Here is a 17,241-nt window from a genome sequence, read left to right on the forward strand (position 1 = left end):
AGGTGTGGAGACGTGCAGGTAAAGACCATGTGAACAACAAATCTGTTTTTCCTTTTGCTAACCCATTGTAAAAGTAGGTCTGCTTCACACCAGGTTATCAGGCCAGTCAAGGAAGTGTGTCCATTTCCTGTTTGGACTTCTGGCTTTAAACCAAAACCATAAACCATAAACCTTTGAACTTTGTTATTGGAATATAGGCCAAGACTGCAGACTAAGTTTTCACTCTGTGCTCACCATGAAAGACAGAAGACAAAAGCATAAAAAATATTTAATTTACTCCAATCAAACAAGTATCTTTCAAATGCTCTACAGTAAATATTTGTTTAAAATGGCAGACTTAATTTATATACTGTATGTCAGGCTGGAGCCTATCAAATAGCTTATTGAGAATATCACTAATGGTAACAGTAGTACTTCATCACATTATACAGTTGATAGGCTATTAAAGTCTTAATATTTAGGAAAACTGATTGGTGTACACAGCCAAAGACACAATAGAAGCATACACAGCTAATGAAATCTTTCTATGACTGTAATGCATCTAGATATCAACTGAATACCAAAATATGATACACAATTCATACATTCACAAAACATTTTATAGTAATCTTATACAATAATCTATACAGTTATGAAATCAGATGTCTGATTATAAAAGATACAAATTTGAAACTAGTTTAACTTGCATTTCAAGACCATAGAAATGGGATAAATGTACAAAAGAAAAAAATATCTTAATGGCAAGGAAAACGTGGCACTTGAACATGTCCTCTGCTACATTCGTAATACAGTCAGCGCACTGAACCGGCAATACTGTATCAATCAAAAACTCAGAAATTCACAGATAATTGTTTTTGCTTTTTTTTTTATCTGAACAGGCAATCTTGTTAAATTTGACCTGTTAAATTGCCCCAAATTAGAACACTGTCATCATTCAAAATTCTGAGGCAAACTGCACTGTAGTTCTTTCTTTTTCTTATGAAGCATACAATACACAATGTGTAACGTAAAGACATGTTTTTCTAAAAACATTGTTGAGAAATTGGATTGTTTGGCATTACAAACAAACTATTCACCATTAAGTTGCCCTGTTTAAAACCAACAAACTCAATTGCTTGTTACGTCACCTATATTGATCAAATAAATTGTCTCTATACTACTTCTGTGCTATTTATATGACATTAGTTCATACATGTACATACGTAGACAATCTTAGTTGTTTGTCTAATAAGCACAAAGTCTATATTAACTTAAAAGCTTATGTTAGAATAGAAATATCTGTTTGTAATGGGCAAAATCTTCCACTATTGTAGACAACATCTATAAGAATTTATATAAGAACATGGTGCCTCATTGCTCACCCTTATCCTGTAAAAGCTATCAAGTTATAGAGTGAAAAATGACTTGTGTCAGACCTCTGCATCACTTTCTCCTTATACACTCATCATATACAGCACAAATCATTATCAACTACAAAATATTGTACAGCTCTTAATATCTACTGCACGCCCTTACAGGGTTGAGGAGCTTTGTTTGTAGTCTCTCAGAATGACAGAGGCGTATGTCACATTCGGAGGAGTGCACAAGATCGACTCGGACACCGGTGAGTTGGGGAAGGGGCTGACCGGAGGACCCACGCAATCTCGGAAAGGGGAGGGCGGCATCAAAGCCAGAGAATCCTCCATGGCTAATTTGACCTGAACCAGCTCCTCCTCGTCGTGAATCTGGGCGTTGTCGTACATGTAGCCGTGGAGGAGGCCAAACTGCTCGTTCTCCATCTCCTCCTCCTCCAGGGGGGAGGCGGGGTCCTCGTCGAAGGGGTCGAGTTGCATGGGCAGGACCTGGTGCTGCTGGATGAGGTGGGCCTGGTGGTAGACGGGCATGCCGCCGCTCACCGCCTCGGGCATGCTGATCATATCATTGAGCTGAGGGATGCCGCTGTTGAATTTGCCCACCACCCCCTGCTCCAGGTGGTCCATGATGATGCGTTGGGGGATAATGCTATTCTGCTGCAGATGCTCGGGCGTGTAGAGCTCCACCTCCTCGCCCAAGTCTTTCATAGGCCCACTGGCAGGCATTTGCCCGTGGGCCATCATGGGGGGAGTGACGGGGGGGTTGTATCTGACCGGGTCAATCTCGTCCTCCTCAGCCACATTGTACAAGGTCTTAGTGCTGAGGTCTGAGAATTCCAGGGCTGTGTTTTGGTAGGTATTAGTTAAGGGTTTGATGACAGCCATCTGATTGGAACCTGCCTCCTGTCTCTTCACATGCACTGACAGTCTGTGCCACATGTGATCCCCTTTTGGAGGATGTCTTGCACCTGGTTCAGACCATGACACAGACTTTCCATTAGAACTATGAACAAAATAAAGATGGCTGTTATTTCACAGGAACCCAGAAAAGTGGAGACAACAACAACATTTCTGGTTCATGTAAAAAAATACTTCATGAATTCATATCACTGTGTCACATCTGAGTGTGGAGAGTTAGCTGTATTTATATTTAAATTCAAAATGTCAATCAAATATGAAATGAAGAGTAACATTTTATATGTAATTCATGTAATTTTATATGTAATATTCTGCATTTGTGATCCCACTTGTGATCCCTTAGCACACAGAGATGCTTGTTTTAATTTTACCAACAGAGCAAAGGTTAAAATGGCTGTGCGAATTGAGTACTGACCTACATCCGTCACACTTTACAACAGGTGTCCCTATAAGAGTGAATACAGTAAGACAACAGGTTTCCTTTGAGAGGGAATTACAGTAAGACAAAACCAGCATCCCTGAGGTGCCTCAGGAGCAGGACTCACAGACTCAATTACTCAGTGGACCCACCTGCCATTTCCAGTGTTCTTCTTCCGCTTGAACATGTTGAGCAGGCTGTTGCTCCGGCAGGCGATTTTGCCGTCGCCGACGTGCATACGCACCACGTCGGAGGTGGTGAACGCACTGCGCACATTTCGCTCTGGTTTGGCGATGATGATGTACATCTTTGGCGTGAACATACAGCCCAAGGCTACAGTCACACTGAGGCTCACTGAGAAGGACGTAGTGATGATCTTGTAGTTGCTGCCAAAGTAGATGGGCACAAACGCCAGCCAGATGATGCAGGTGGTGTACATGGTGAAGGCAATGTACTTCGCCTCATTGAAATTTGCAGGAACGTTGCGGGTCTTGAAGGCGTAGTAGGTGCAGCTCATGATGAGCAAGCCGTTGTAACCCAGTGGAGCCACAACACCTAGATTGCTGGTGTTGCAGATCAGGAAGACTTCTCTGATGCTGGGGTAGGACTTTATGGGTTCAGGAGGCTCCATGATAATGAGGGTGACCTCCAAGGTGAGCTGGGCGCTGATCAGGATGGAGGCGATGACCACCTGGGCCCAAGCACTCATGAACCTCGGCTTCCTAGTGCAAATCTTCTTCTTGCTGCCCGCCAGGATGCGGGCAATGCGGTTGGTTTTAGTCACCAGGGCAGAGTAGCACATGGCGGCTGAGAGTCCAACAAGGAGCCTCTGGAGATAGCAGGAGGCCACGGTGGGACGGGCGATGAGGGTGAAGGGACAGATGTAGCCCAGGAAGATCCCTGCCAGGATGATGTAGCAGAGCTCCCGGCTGGAGGATTTGACCACAGGCGTGTCTCGGTACAAGACGAAGATGAAGGCGACAAACGATGTGACCAGGATGCCCAGGCAGGAGAAAACCACCTGGACAATGGATTCCGGATTGCTCCACTCCAGGTACCGCAGGGGAATCGGCTCACAGCCTGGAAACAGAAGGGAAAAACATGAGAAGAAATACCAAAATAGCAGCATCTTACATGTGCAACGAGAAATACCAAGCCACTGTATTCTGAAAGCAACTCATAAAAGTTTTATATTTTCAGTATCAGCTTGTTGGATAGGTTCTCAGTTATAATCTAGAGGAAAGTGACGATGTGATTTTTGCGTGATTTTTTTCATGAAAAGAGAATGAAATTAAAAATTCCATATATTAAGGCTATATTAGATTAGAAACATTCAAAATTAATCAAATACATGTGAGCCTGTGAAAATACACTAAGTCTTAAAGTAGGTTTTCAGCTCAACTATAAATAAACCCCTTTCTAGTGAGCCATGGCCAGGCTGGGCTGCAGCCAGAGGAGGGGGAGGCTAATGCAGCAGGACAAAGTAAATCACTGCGTTTTGCAATGGATCCAAATTATCCAAATCATTTACTACTATGTCAAGGACACTCTGAATATCTGAGTTATGTTGTTTTAATTTCTGCCAAAAAGTAGATTTTTACAGTAATAACAAATATTTAGCATTATTTTATCCAAATTGGGTCAGAAAAGTGTACAAGGATAATTTTCATGTCAGCCCTGTGCTCCGCATGTTCTCCCAATGTAAAAAATGAAACAGTTTGGAAGCTCCTATTAAGAAAGTGTCTTGTCTTTGAACAGCACAGAAGGCCCTTGAAAGTGGGCCAGAGGAGTGGTAAGTGAAGTAGGGCTGCTGTCGGATAAAGTGGTGAAGATGATGAATGGTTCTCAGGTGTCATGGGAAAGCTTTGAAAATAGGACAGAACAGGTCTATGAAATAGCACTGCAAAAATCATAGCAGGACAAACTGTGCGGAGCACAGGTGGGGGAGGAGGGTGAAGGCTTGGAGGAACTTAACTTCCTACGGTGCCTTTAGTAAGACCACTGAAGCTCCTATTATCTCTGAAAGCATCAAACATGCAGTATCACAAAGGCAAGGAGCCTAGCCTGTGGCCAGTGAAGTAACCTATATCCATCTGAATCTATTTTTAAAACTTGTAGTGTAAAAAAAGCCCCTGCTCTAATCAGGTGGGGCTTATGTTCTTGTATGAATTTTGTTGCAAAAGTTGATTTTGCAGCAAACACGCTCCTCCCTTGAGGAAAACCAGTAAAGTGCTCTGCCAGCACTGGCACATTGTAAAATGTGTTTGAAGCAGGAAAGCGGTTAGACAAGAAGACAAGTAGAGAGTAAAAGAGGACAAGCGTACCTTCCAGTTCGTTGTCGGGCCACCAGCCCAGGTCGCAGGCCTTGCATGTGAACTCATCCTGGACAAACTCATTGTCCTTGCAGGCAGTGCAGATCCAGCAGCAGCTCACCTCTCCCTTCCTGATCACCTGGATGACAAGAAATGCAGAGAAATGCACTGAATGACACTTATCAACAAGTATCTCTACTGTATGTACCAGTCTGGTTTCATGTAAGAGAGCGGTTCACCCCTGTTTAAGCATTCGTTTTTATGACAGTAACATTGAAGATAGAAAGGCAAAAGAAATCAAGAGGACAAGAGATGTGACAATATGGCATAAGCGTCACCAAAAGGCAGCAGTGTGGTGCATATGCTGCAGCATAGTGAGAATAGGGAGTGCCTCATCCTTTTGTGTAAAAATTAATATTTTATGCCAGCTAGTGCACACGACTACTGTATTACAATGCTGCTACAGTGTGTGAGTTCAATGATAAGATGTATGGCCCAAACAAGTATTGGGGCAGGCATAAGAAGAACAATAATGAAATGATTTTTCCCTTACCTTGATCTCTCCCTTGGAGCATGGCTCACTGCACACAGAGCGGACCATCTCACTGCGGTTCATCTGAATCATGTCGTCGTCGATGCTGAGGAGGCCCTCGTGCCAAGAGCCGACGTTGATGTAGTCATAAACTCCAGACTCCACAGACTGCAGGTTCATAATCTCATACCTGTGTGTGGACAGAAGGCCATGAGTTAGAAGAAGCTATGACTGATCAAGGCTAACCACGGCTATGAATCTTTTCTTAAAGGGGCAATAAGTAGGATTTTTACCGCCCCGTAGCGCAAAATGACCATAATATATCTGTAGGGGGTTGATAGGATTCTTGATCAATAACAGTGATCCAGTGATTACTTTGCCAGGTGCTGAGATTTCTGGTTTTCATCTCACTTTCCGGCCGCTACTCTCCCAATGCATTGTGATATAGTTAGACGTTTCTGTTGGATCCCTGCTCTACTAAGCTTTCTTACTCGTCTATTATCAACTGTGCCTTTGTTTTTGTTTACAGGCCACTGTCACCGGGTGGGAGCTGTGCCAGAGACTTGTGAAGGAGGAGACAAGTTCTATCAATATTGTTGCAGTAGAGGTTAATAAAGGCCATAGATTACTTAATGCCCCTTTAATTACAGTGGTGACTCTGAAAGCAGCTGTATTATAAACTCATTTAAAATGCTTCTAAGATTTGCGCACATTGAATCATCTTTTGAATCACTTTTAAAAACATATTTTTAGAGACAGGCTTTTATATAACTTGTTTTTACCTACTTTCATTATTACCAGCAGTGGTTTACCTATTAGTCGAAATACAGCCCAACGTCAGATGACAGGGAATATAAGGGAAGTTTGACGTACCTCCCAGGTGAGTCCCCGTTTTCGTCGAACCATATGTCCTCTCCGGAAACACCCGCGAAGGAAGTCTTGAGCAGGAACTCCAGTAACTGGCTGCCGTCAACAGGCTCCATGGCCTCACACAGCCCCACATGGCCGGGGCAGAGGTGAGTGTGCATGTCATGCAGCCCGTGGGCCATGGCATAAATGGCGTTGATGACGAAGCCCATCTTGCTGTCTTGAACGTAGTTGTCCTCCAGACTTTCATAACCTGCCCAAACATGAGAACTTGATAAAGAGAACGGTCTCTTTCATCTTGGGCAAACTTGTACAGGAGAGCGTTGCAGGAGGTACTTCATTGCTGCAAGCATTAGCATGTTATGTATTACGCAGTATAATATTGCATATAATATTCTAAATCAGCTCTAAATTTCATGTCTATTATATAGTTGTGTCTTGCATGAAATAACATATTACAAAGGAGTGATAGGGTGCTCACAGATTAGAATTATTCTGTGAATGCAGGCAACAGGCAACACGCCTCTTTGCCTCTGTGGGCGAATGCTTTAAGACTTGAAGCACTAGAATATGGCTTCAAAGAAACCTTGTTACCATGGCAAGACTATACCCATTTCTGTTTTCACGATTCAGGACTCAATAGGTCTAAAACACTATGCCACTGAGATTATGTCTAATCAGGCGAGAAAACAAACCAATTCTACTAATTTACTTGGATCGGGCTTTCTCTGTTCATTGTGTTTTTTCCTCAGACAAACATGGTGGGTGAATGAGACAAGAATGATTGATATTCTGATACAAACAGTGTGTGATGTTCAAACACACCCTATCATTTCAATGTAATGCAAGCTAGAAGCAGTACAAGCATGTATTTAGTTGCTCTGTGATTATTATAACCAACTTCATATTAGTCAACCATGTCATCAAAGACTACACCATAGATTCAGTTGGTTTTGGTACAACAATGGACCATGTACATACAGTTGGCAGCTCCTTGGGTTGATGATAACACTTTTTTCATACCCATCCCTTGGTGCAAAGCTTCCTGAACACTGGATGCATTTGTAAATTAGCATTCTGTGCACCAGAGCGTAGGCCACTCTGGCACCAAATTAGATGATCTGTAAATTCAATGCGTCGCCAGAATTCACAAATGTACATTCATAGTGGTATCAAGACTCCAAGTTAATAACTTGCCACAGCATATTAATTTAATCCAGAAAGTGAGTACCAGGCAGTCTATCAGTGCCAAAATATGACTTTAAAATTATTTGGCACATTTGTTATCTTTCCCTTCACCATATCTTTCACCAGAACCTTTTCAAAAATTCCTATTTAATATATTATTCTCTATTCCAATGGAAGCAAAGTGTCTTGAAGCAACTGATAATGTAATAACTGAAGGATATTGTAATAACTTGTCAAAATGTAATAAGATTTCTCTCTAAATAGGCTGAAAATGTAATAAAACCTGGTAATGTAATAAGCTGCTGGATAATGTAATAAAATCACATTGTTACGTTAATCGACCATTATTATTTCATAGGGGGCGTAACATATTTTTAACTAATGATAATAACACTGACTAATAATATGATACTTGTAAGAAACTTTACATTGTTATTATTACATCATCAGTTAAAAATGTTACACCCCTTCCCTATCACAGGTTAATGTAGGCTAATAATGTGATGCTATTACATTATCCAGCAACTCATCACATTAACATTTTATGACATTTGACAAGTTATTACATTTATTTGATCATTTATTATATTATCAGTTGCTACATGCGTCCGTTTTTTGTTAACTGTGTGTCAGATTGGATTCACAAATGCACCCAACAAGACTTAACTGGGAAGTAACTGCATGATACTTGGGGAGGGCTGAGTTATCCAGGGGCTGACACGCTCTGTGAACATCATCCATTGCTGATGTGTTTGTTGCCAGGCGGGCTAAATCGAGTAATGTTAATTAAAAGGGACTCAGGATGGCGCACTAACCGGCTACGCAAGCAAACACATAACCAGTAAATTCAGTGGGGTAGCAGCTGGGAAAGAGAGCGTCCGATGGGAGCTACTGGTGATGACCTACTTTAACCGCTCCTTGGATTTGACCCTCTCCTCGCTTACTGAGAAATGTAGCTTAAGTCATGATGAAATATGTCAGCATGCAAGCAGTCGGATTTGTCAACTGCATGATAACTGAACCCTCTCTGTCCGAACTCAAGAAGACACATTTCACATACATTATTTCACATGAGTAAAACTGTACAGCAAAGGAATACAATGGATCTGCATATATGCATTTTTTCATTGCACAGTGGCTTTGGCTATTATGTGCCAACATGCAACTTAAGCCAGACCAGCCAGTTGCCATCTCACTCAAATGTTATTGGGCTGTTTTATACAGCGATCTTAGGACCAGGACGGCTGTGAGAGCACACAGTGACCAGACCAGAACCAATTGTTGAGCTCTCACTGTGGTGAAGGAGAAATAGAAGGAAAAACATCCCAATAGCTTCATATATTAGAGGTCAACTGAGATTAATGGTGTATTTAATTTCAGAAAAAATATGAAGATTATCACTGGCCCACTTAAATCCCAACATGAGACTTAATATCAGTCAACCTCTATGTATATTGCCAAAGTGAGGTGCATTATGGTTCCATTCAGAGAGATACACTCACCGTCTTGGAGCTCTACACCAAAAAACAACAACAACAACACAAAACAATAGAAGTGACAGAACAGCAAACAATAACTCTGTCTCCATTTATGAGAGAGAAAGAAATACTCTAATCACTGCATTGAACACAAAGTGGATTGTAGGAATGGATGAAAGCTTGAGGTAGTACGTGAATAAGAAGGAAGAGAAGCTCTATTCTTGTAAATCATATGCAAATACCGCAAAGGAAATAAGATTAAAACAACAGCTGAAGGGGAGATGCGATGGCAAAAACAAATTCATTTGAAGAACCTTGAGTGTTGTTAACTGAAATGTATAAGAATGATTTTGTTTATTGCTGCATGCATCATTTTATATTTACGTTTATCAATACATTTATCTCTGTAATTGTTTCTGGAATTAACGGAATATTTGAGAAAGCGGTAGCAACAACCTCATAACTTAAGTTTGAAAACGTAAATATACAGGCTTGTATTTTATATGTATAAGCAATATGTAAAAAGTATTTTTTTTTTTTTTTTGGAAACATGCTTGTTGAGCATTGTTTCAAGGAACCAAGAACTTCAGCTGATGCATTTACTTTCTTCCTTTTTAAGTGAAAAGAATTTAATTTACCTAGGTCATCCTCTGTTAAGCCGAGTGTCACAGAAATGAACAATATGAAAAAATATGTGTTATTGGATTGACTTGAAGAGGATTCTACCCTGTGGCAGTCTAATTCATAATTAAAGAAAGTGTTCCAGTTTATGGGGCCTTTTGGCATCGTCCTCTGGGCATTGCACACATCAGAACAGTTCAGAAAGACAAGCTGATGTGCACACTGGCGTAAAATGTAAAACAGGAAAAACTGCAGGGAAACATCATAATTGCCTGACGAGTTTGTTTATCTACCTGAGCAGTTCCTTGCATAATTGAGGTTCTCCTGCGGGTGTCCGTAGAGGCGGCACTGAAACCGGTACTGCCAGAACTCGGGGAACCACGGGTTGCGGGTGTTGGTGCTGAGCCTGAGCTTCAGGAAGTAGTCGTCAAAGGAGGTGACCTCCTCAGACTGCAGCTTCACAGTGATGCCGCCCATAGCCTCCAGCTCGTATCCCTCCACCACCTCATCTCTGTCTGCCCAGCCGTCACTGAGGAGAGGAGCACACAGCCACTATTACTAACACAACCAACACATGCTTTAGGGTCTTTAAAAGATTCAGTGTAGTTTGATCTTGATCTTTTTTATCTTTTTTTTTCTTTGATTTTCTCTCTTTCTCTTCTCTCTCACAATGCATCGTCAGTGGCATTGTCACTGGGCATTGACACAGCGAAGGTTTCTCATTAATTCCCCTGCATCTTCCTTTCTAATTTGATAATTACCTGTTGTGGGTCATTAAATATAATGAAAACTTAACTCCAAAAACATAACTCCAATTTTGGTGGTTTTCATGTTACTGAAGGATTACATGTTCCTCCATGGGTTGGGCAAATTCTATAACCCTTGGGTTTATAAAACCTTTTCAAAACCAATTAGATTAATTCAAAAATGCATAGCCGCTAAAAACAAGGTTGTTTTTCTTTCTTTCTTTCTCCTAAAAAGTTGACATTTTGGAGATATGAGGTTTTCACCCGCCAACAGCATTGACTCATGTAATTAAATAAAATGTTGACCACATTATTTGAAGTGGCTCAAAATGGGTTGTTGGGATCTGCATTAGTGAGCGTGACACAATGCCATTATAATAAGGTTATGAAGATGGTGCTGTGTTTAACCTTCTCTGCTGTGTTTCCCTTACTTTGTCTCCCTTTCAGCCTTCTTGCTAAATGCCGTAGAGTAGCTCACTGTACTTGTAGAGAGAGAAAAAAATTCTCCAAGTCCACAGATACAATCACAAGTCCAGTGAGAATTCACAGATCAGGACTGTAGCAGCACAGTCTGGTCTGGAGAGGAACATGCTCCCCCCCCCCTCCACACAGACAGAGATTCTTCAGTGTGAATTTGTGACAGTGCTGGTCACAGTTCAACAAGAGACTGGTTTGATATATACTGTAAGGTAATTTATTTTGTAAAGGGCTTAGATGGGATTCAATTATACAGTTAATCTTCTCACAAGAGAGATGAGACAAAAAGCTTTTGTATGATACTTGAGGTTTGAATCACACCCAGTGAAACCTCCCTTTATTTGTGATTTTCAAATGCTACTTGAGTATTTTCAGTGCTCGAGCATTTTGCATTAGGCATTGTTGTGTCACTTTGGTTGCATGAGTCAGACATGAAGGAGGAAAACAATGCATATGAAGAAGGCTTAGACAGAATAATTCAAGGAATATTGTGCATTCAAAACAGAATCTACTGCCTAAAAATCAATGAGGCACTGCACAACATAAAAAGATTACAAATAGGGTTTTGTGAGAGGAACTTCAAGTGCACAACTGCAATAATCGAACAATACATTAGTGTGGGAAACTGAAAACATGCAATGATCGACCAATATAGAAAACTGTAATACCTAAGGTATCCCATGCCAACAGTGGGGTTAGACCAATATATCATATTGCTGATATGTCGGGTTGATATTGGCCTTTTTTATTAAATATCCGATATGAGGCAGTCAGTGTCGTCCACTGCCAATGTGATGGAGGTTCCTCCCTGGCCACAGCTGCATAAAAACAGCCTGTAAAACTTATGTTCTTTGCGCATTAGTATATTAATTTAATGTTCAGGCTTTTAATGTCACATGATGGTCTAAACGCTGTTTCAGAGGCTTTTTCCTCCCTGCCAAGAGCAAAATTCTGGGGGAAAAACCTTAATACTTGTCATTTTTTGTCATGAAAATGGAAAAATGTAAAGATGCTGAAAATGAATTGTATTGAAGCTATCAGCTAGCCAACAGTGCATGTTTGGTTGAGCTGGCACTTCAAGAATGAACTGACAATGACTGTCCACAGCATCAACAGTACCTGGCCATCTGCTTCCCAGCATCACACTCCCTCTATTCCAACACACTGTTGTGCCAAGAACCTACAGCTCTGACGTAAACACACGCAAGTAGTAGTGCAAACCGCTCTCTATGTAAAGCTGCATTGACATAAGTCTGAAGGCAACTCTGATTATCATATATTTATGAAAGCATTTAATTTGAGGGATGGAGGGGTGGGAGTATAATCAAAAGACTTGAATCTACATTTCTGATGTTGGCACACGCAAGTAGCAGTGCTTTGTTTTATGTAAATCTGTGAATGATATCATCTTCTTATGAAATGGTTTAATTTTGTGGGAAGACATACACAAAGCAGAACAGATTCATTTAAATGTTTGAGAGAAATCTGTCAGGAATACAACAATAAATGCTTTGGATTCTTCAAATTCATTGTTTCATCACATCCAAAACAATGACTACTTTGCTTGACAGTTGAGCAAACAAGTTCCCCGTTGTTAGAGATGAGTGGGATCTGAACAGCCATTTCCTTCATCCTCCACACAGCAGAAGATGGATGGCTGATGACCAGCACCTCAGGCATTTTGATTGGCCCGTTGCACAGGCCTGCATGTGTTCAGTTACTGCATTGCTCTAAAAAACATTTTCCTTTTTCAGTAGTCTCCTTGACCCAGAAAAAACACACAGCCGCACCAAACTCACGTCCTCCTTATCTTCCATGGAGACTTTACTGGCAGTGCAATTCAACTGGAAGGAGTCAGAGGGACTGGAGGCTTTTAAAATGCTCTGCATTTTTACACATGCATTTCATCATGTGGGCTTCAGGAGTGGATTCTGACCAGTAGAGCTTAGCCCTAGCTCTCATCAGCCTTTGTGAATAAAATCATCATTCATTAAAATGGGCTGCTCTCAGTAAATTAACCATAACAAGATTATATCGCATGCCCATTTCAGGTGCAGCAACTCTTCCTGACAGGACTTGAGGTGAGCTGCGACGCCACAAAGAGGGAATGTCTGGTATAAGTGCTGATATGAGCTTTGATGCTCACTACTCCTCATTCCCCAGCTTATGCTGGAGGTGCTGTCCCATATTAGCCCATCCTGCCTGTGATCTGACAGGGAGAGGGAGAGCTCACGGTGTGAATGCATTATTCATGACTGAGCCTGACTCAAAGCATCTTCTGCTTTCAGAGGAACTCTACTCCCGGTAGGAAAAAATTATTTCAGTTCCATATGAACTCTGTGTATACCATGGTGAGTCTTGTTGAATATTATAACAGAAAATGTAACATCAGTATTTCAGTGTATCAGTAACATCAGTATGCCTGGATATATGATGGATATAATGTACAATAACCTCCCTTATTCCTACAGATGGCATCACTCCATGGAACAAATTGTTGCTGTTATGAGAAAAATATGACTACAATATTGATTTCTTACTGCCTGGTTTGCCTGGTCATTTATGTGTTGGCCCTTAAAAACTTACTTTTTGCAGAGTTTTGTGCTTTTCATCCAACAACATTGCTGACAAAGCTAATAATCTGGAGGGAAAACATTCTGTAACAAACCTGCCAATTAGGAGGAACTCCCCGGCCACGCCGAGCCGCCTCATGGCCATGAGCAGCCCTCGGACTGTCATGCCTTCACAGAAGCAGACAACAACTCGGGCTTTGGGCAGACGCTCCCGCAGCTTCCTCAGCAGCCTGTCGAAGTGCTTCTCCCCGGCGTTGCTGTAGATTTTGTCAGAATGGGCGATGCACAGGCCTTCTTGAGAGGCGAGCTCCTTGAAGGCTTCCATCCCACTCTCCCCATAGTTACCTGAGAGAAATGGGAGGAATCGAGAGTTTCATTCATAGGAGAAAGAAAAGGCTGAATGGGGCTTTGATTCATAAGTTAACATCTCTGTTTTCAGTATTCAAAATTATGTGATTGTCTAACATGGCCTTGGTTGTTGTTGTTATTATTATTTAACCTTTATTTATCCAGGGAAGGTTTGCTGAACTCACATGCTCCTTCCCTCAGCAATTCCCAGTTTTACATTCATACATTCAAAACTTCGAGCGGCCCAATACATCCCCAGTCCTCTTTTTTTGGCAACTGAGCTGCTCCACTGCAGCAACTGGGGTTAAGTGCCTTTATTAAGGCCACCTGAGTGCGGGAGAACATTATTCACTTTCACTTTCACTTTCCCTGTCCAAACTTCCCCAGCCGGTCCGGGTCACCAGCCCACTTCTCCAACCGTTAGGCTAACGCTATGTAACAGTGTTCGTGTTGGGAAGAAGTTTCATGCTACAGGGTCACTGGGAAACTTTGCAAATTATTCAGAAAGCTTTAGTGTTCAGGCTGTAATCAGTCTGCTTCTGATATATCTACTTACTTATTTTATTGCAAAATGACATGCAGATCCTCATCACAGTAAACAAAGAGGGCCTGCCACGGGTTTTGATTGGATTTTTATCAGCTCATCACAAACTCGTCTCAGACTCCCTCAGCAAAAACAGATCAGAGATTTGCAACTGCTGCTTTATGGGTAATTTGGATATGCATATTAAGGGGTTATGATGCCACTCTGGCTCAACGCCAAGAAGAGGTATCTTAATTATTATAATCTATGTCACAAATTAGGCTCTTATATGCTCATTTTCAACAAATCCTCTGTTAATATGTGATGTTATTAATATATGTTGAAAAGTAATGCAAAAGTGTGATGTTCCAAAATGGGTAGAAAAATCACACATCCTTTTATGGAGTAGCTGCAGAGCGTCAGCCTAGACTGAAAATAAACATTTAACACAAAACAGGGCAGCATCTTTTTATAGAGGTCAACTGCAGGTTGCAGCAGCAGCTGATACTATCTGCAGGATCAACTAATTAAGATTACAGTATGTCCATGGAAAGGCAAATAATTCCGACAGATGTCATCATGCAAATGCTTCTTTCATAGCATTTCCTTTAGGCCTGGAACTGCTGGAACAAAGTACAAAATCATTTCTTGTTCTTTTAACTGACAATATGAACTACTGACCACACTATTCCAGACAGGAACCTCATATAATAAACTTTATAAGCTTTATTTATATAGCGCTTTTCAAAACAGAAGTTACAAGTGCTTAACAAACATAAAAGAAACAAAGCAAAAAAAATTGTGTCCTTGAGGAAAATAAAATAAAGAGGAAAAATAAAATAAAATAATCATGGTCCATGGAGAAGCAATGGTAATGTTTGTGTATTGGTAATTTTGCAATCAGTGTCCCATTATAGGTTTTACAATGCAACTACTGAAATGTAACCCTATATTCTCACATTCAACAAATGGAGTGTTGGCAAGGTAAAGCAGTCTCTAAATTCTCCACAAAAACTACGGCTTACAAAGCATATGTGTTTCTCAGTTTGTTCTAACATGGAGGACACCATTCTCTCTTCTGCCCCCTCAAATTGCCCTGCTGTGCCTCTAGTAATATCATGTGGATGGGCCTCAGAAGTCAGACAACTGTCTGCAGCCACCTGTTGTTAGAAAAACAATCTTTCCCCATGGGTATAGTTCCTGCCATGGGTCCTGATTTAAATCAGACCTTTGCTTTAAATCCAACCAAGCTGGGCGATAAGACTATACAGACAATATTGCTGCAGAACACAACAATACTGCTAAAAACGATGATAAGCTAATGCCCCAATGATGGACTAAGATGGATTAAGATGGACTAAAACTGAATGCCTCCAGAACCTTCTCTCCTGCGTCTCCCTTGCTCTGATTCCCCGTTAACCTTCCTACTGCCTCAACAAGAAGAAAAAACACTATGGTCCATTCTCCTTCAAGAAAAACGTGTCTTACCCTCTGTGTGCACTGCTGACACATAGGTCCAGTTGTACCGTTTGACGATGTCCAGGAGGGCCCGGGCTTGGAGAGTGTCTGAGGGCACGACCCTGAGGAAGTACTTGAATAAGGTTTTGTCGCTGAGGTCAATACTGGTTGCGGAATAGGCAATCTGCGGGATGTTGAACAGCTGCAGAAGGTTTTGGACTTGAATTGCAACCGAACTGGAGCCGGGCCCGATGACCCCCGCGATGGGCTTCTTGGTTGACGGCGGCTGGCTGGACGGGACTCCCTCGATGCACCACCTGGAGCCGTCCTTGTCGTCCCGGATGGAGATGAGGGAGTCTCTGATGAACTCGATGCTCTGCTCCAGAGCCACCGAGGAGTGCCAGCAGGAGTCCCTGATCTCACAGCCCAGGGTGATGTTGGGCAACAGGTTCGGGTCCGAGTTAATCCGATCCAAGGTGTGGAACATGGCCTCCACCCTCTGGATGCCGTACTGCTCCCGGATCTCCCCGCATTTCCTCTCTGCCACCTTCTCCGCAGAGGGTTGGTGGTGAACAGAGAAGAGGGCGCCGATTATAATATCCCCATCCATCCTGGCCACCAGGCGCGAGGCGGCCCGCGGCACCAAAGACCTCTCATGCTTGCCACCGGACCAAACAAACGCCTCAAACAGTAAAATGGGGAAGTACAAAATGCTTAGTGCAGTCAGGTAAATCATATTCGACACTGTGTCACGGCTGTTGGTGGTAGAATCATGTCCACTTGGCCATAATGGACGTCCATCTATCCTCTTTTCTGTAACACAGCAGTTAACTCAGCCACTTCTCCTTCAGCGCCCTGCATATGAGAGACACGCTGTATTAATTCCTGTTCTTTACACTTGCACCATGCATTGAATTCATCCAACTGTTGTTTTCAGTCACATCATAGTCCTCTAAAGAATTGTTGAAAGCAGGAATATCCTCATTTTATCACAAATCATGCAAAGGAGTGTGAAAACAGACTGACATAGATACAAAAATATATCAAAAACATGCAAAAAAAAAGGCAAAATTAGAAGTGTTTTTGCTATACAGTACACAGCAAAAAGAGCTCTAACAATACATGTCAACAGTGATCAAATCTGATCATCTTTAAAGACACTAAATGATGTGTGTGTGGGATTCAAAGTTATTTCTATAATGTGAAGCTTATTAGTTTCAGCACCACGGACAGCGCTCAGCCTCCTCTGCTGTAGTTGAGCTTCTCTCAGCTCATTGCGTTTCCTCAAGCTGATCAATTTCAGCCTGTCACTATGTAAACTTTACCCCCAACGACAACAATAAATCACATAACGCTGTATTATTATATTTGAATCCTCTTATTACCGTTTGACAGCTGACTCCAGCTCCCCAATCCCAGCCACAACTGTG

The 17,241-nt window shown here is 41.8% G+C and overlaps 1 protein-coding gene across 1 annotated transcript; it reads right to left on the minus strand.

Annotated features, from left to right (window-relative positions):
• Nucleotides 1-1,511: 1,511 nt before the first annotated feature.
• Nucleotides 1,512-16,550, minus strand: grm1b (glutamate receptor, metabotropic 1b). Its single transcript, XM_071895620.2, has 8 exons — nucleotides 15,842-16,550; nucleotides 13,578-13,827; nucleotides 9,980-10,215; nucleotides 6,406-6,652; nucleotides 5,554-5,722; nucleotides 5,013-5,139; nucleotides 2,841-3,768; nucleotides 1,512-2,355 (listed from the first exon to the last, which is right to left on the minus strand). The coding sequence occupies exons 1-8, from the start codon at nucleotides 16,545-16,547 to the stop codon at nucleotides 1,512-1,514; spliced, it is 3,507 nt and encodes a 1,168-aa protein (XP_071751721.1). The 5' UTR covers nucleotides 16,548-16,550.
• Between the last annotated feature and the right edge of the window lie 691 nt (nucleotides 16,551-17,241).

This window comes from Centroberyx gerrardi, chromosome 17 (genome assembly GCF_048128805.1).
Source record: "Centroberyx gerrardi isolate f3 chromosome 17, fCenGer3.hap1.cur.20231027, whole genome shotgun sequence".
Classification (NCBI taxonomy): domain Eukaryota; kingdom Metazoa; phylum Chordata; class Actinopteri; order Beryciformes; family Berycidae; genus Centroberyx; species Centroberyx gerrardi.

Excerpts from the sequence above, each read along its gene's own strand:
- grm1b (XM_071895620.2), bottom strand. The coding sequence starts at position 16,547 with ATGATTTACCTGACTGCACTAAGCATTTTGTACTTCCCCATTTTACTG. Across the intron at positions 5,140-5,553 it reads GCTCCAAGGGAGAGATCAAG|GTGATCAGGAAGGGAGAGGT; the intron begins GTAAGGGAAAAA and ends CTTGTCATCCAG. Across the intron at positions 2,356-2,840 it reads AAGAACACTGGAAATGGCAG|TTCTAATGGAAAGTCTGTGT; the intron begins GTGGGTCCACTG and ends TTTTGTTCATAG.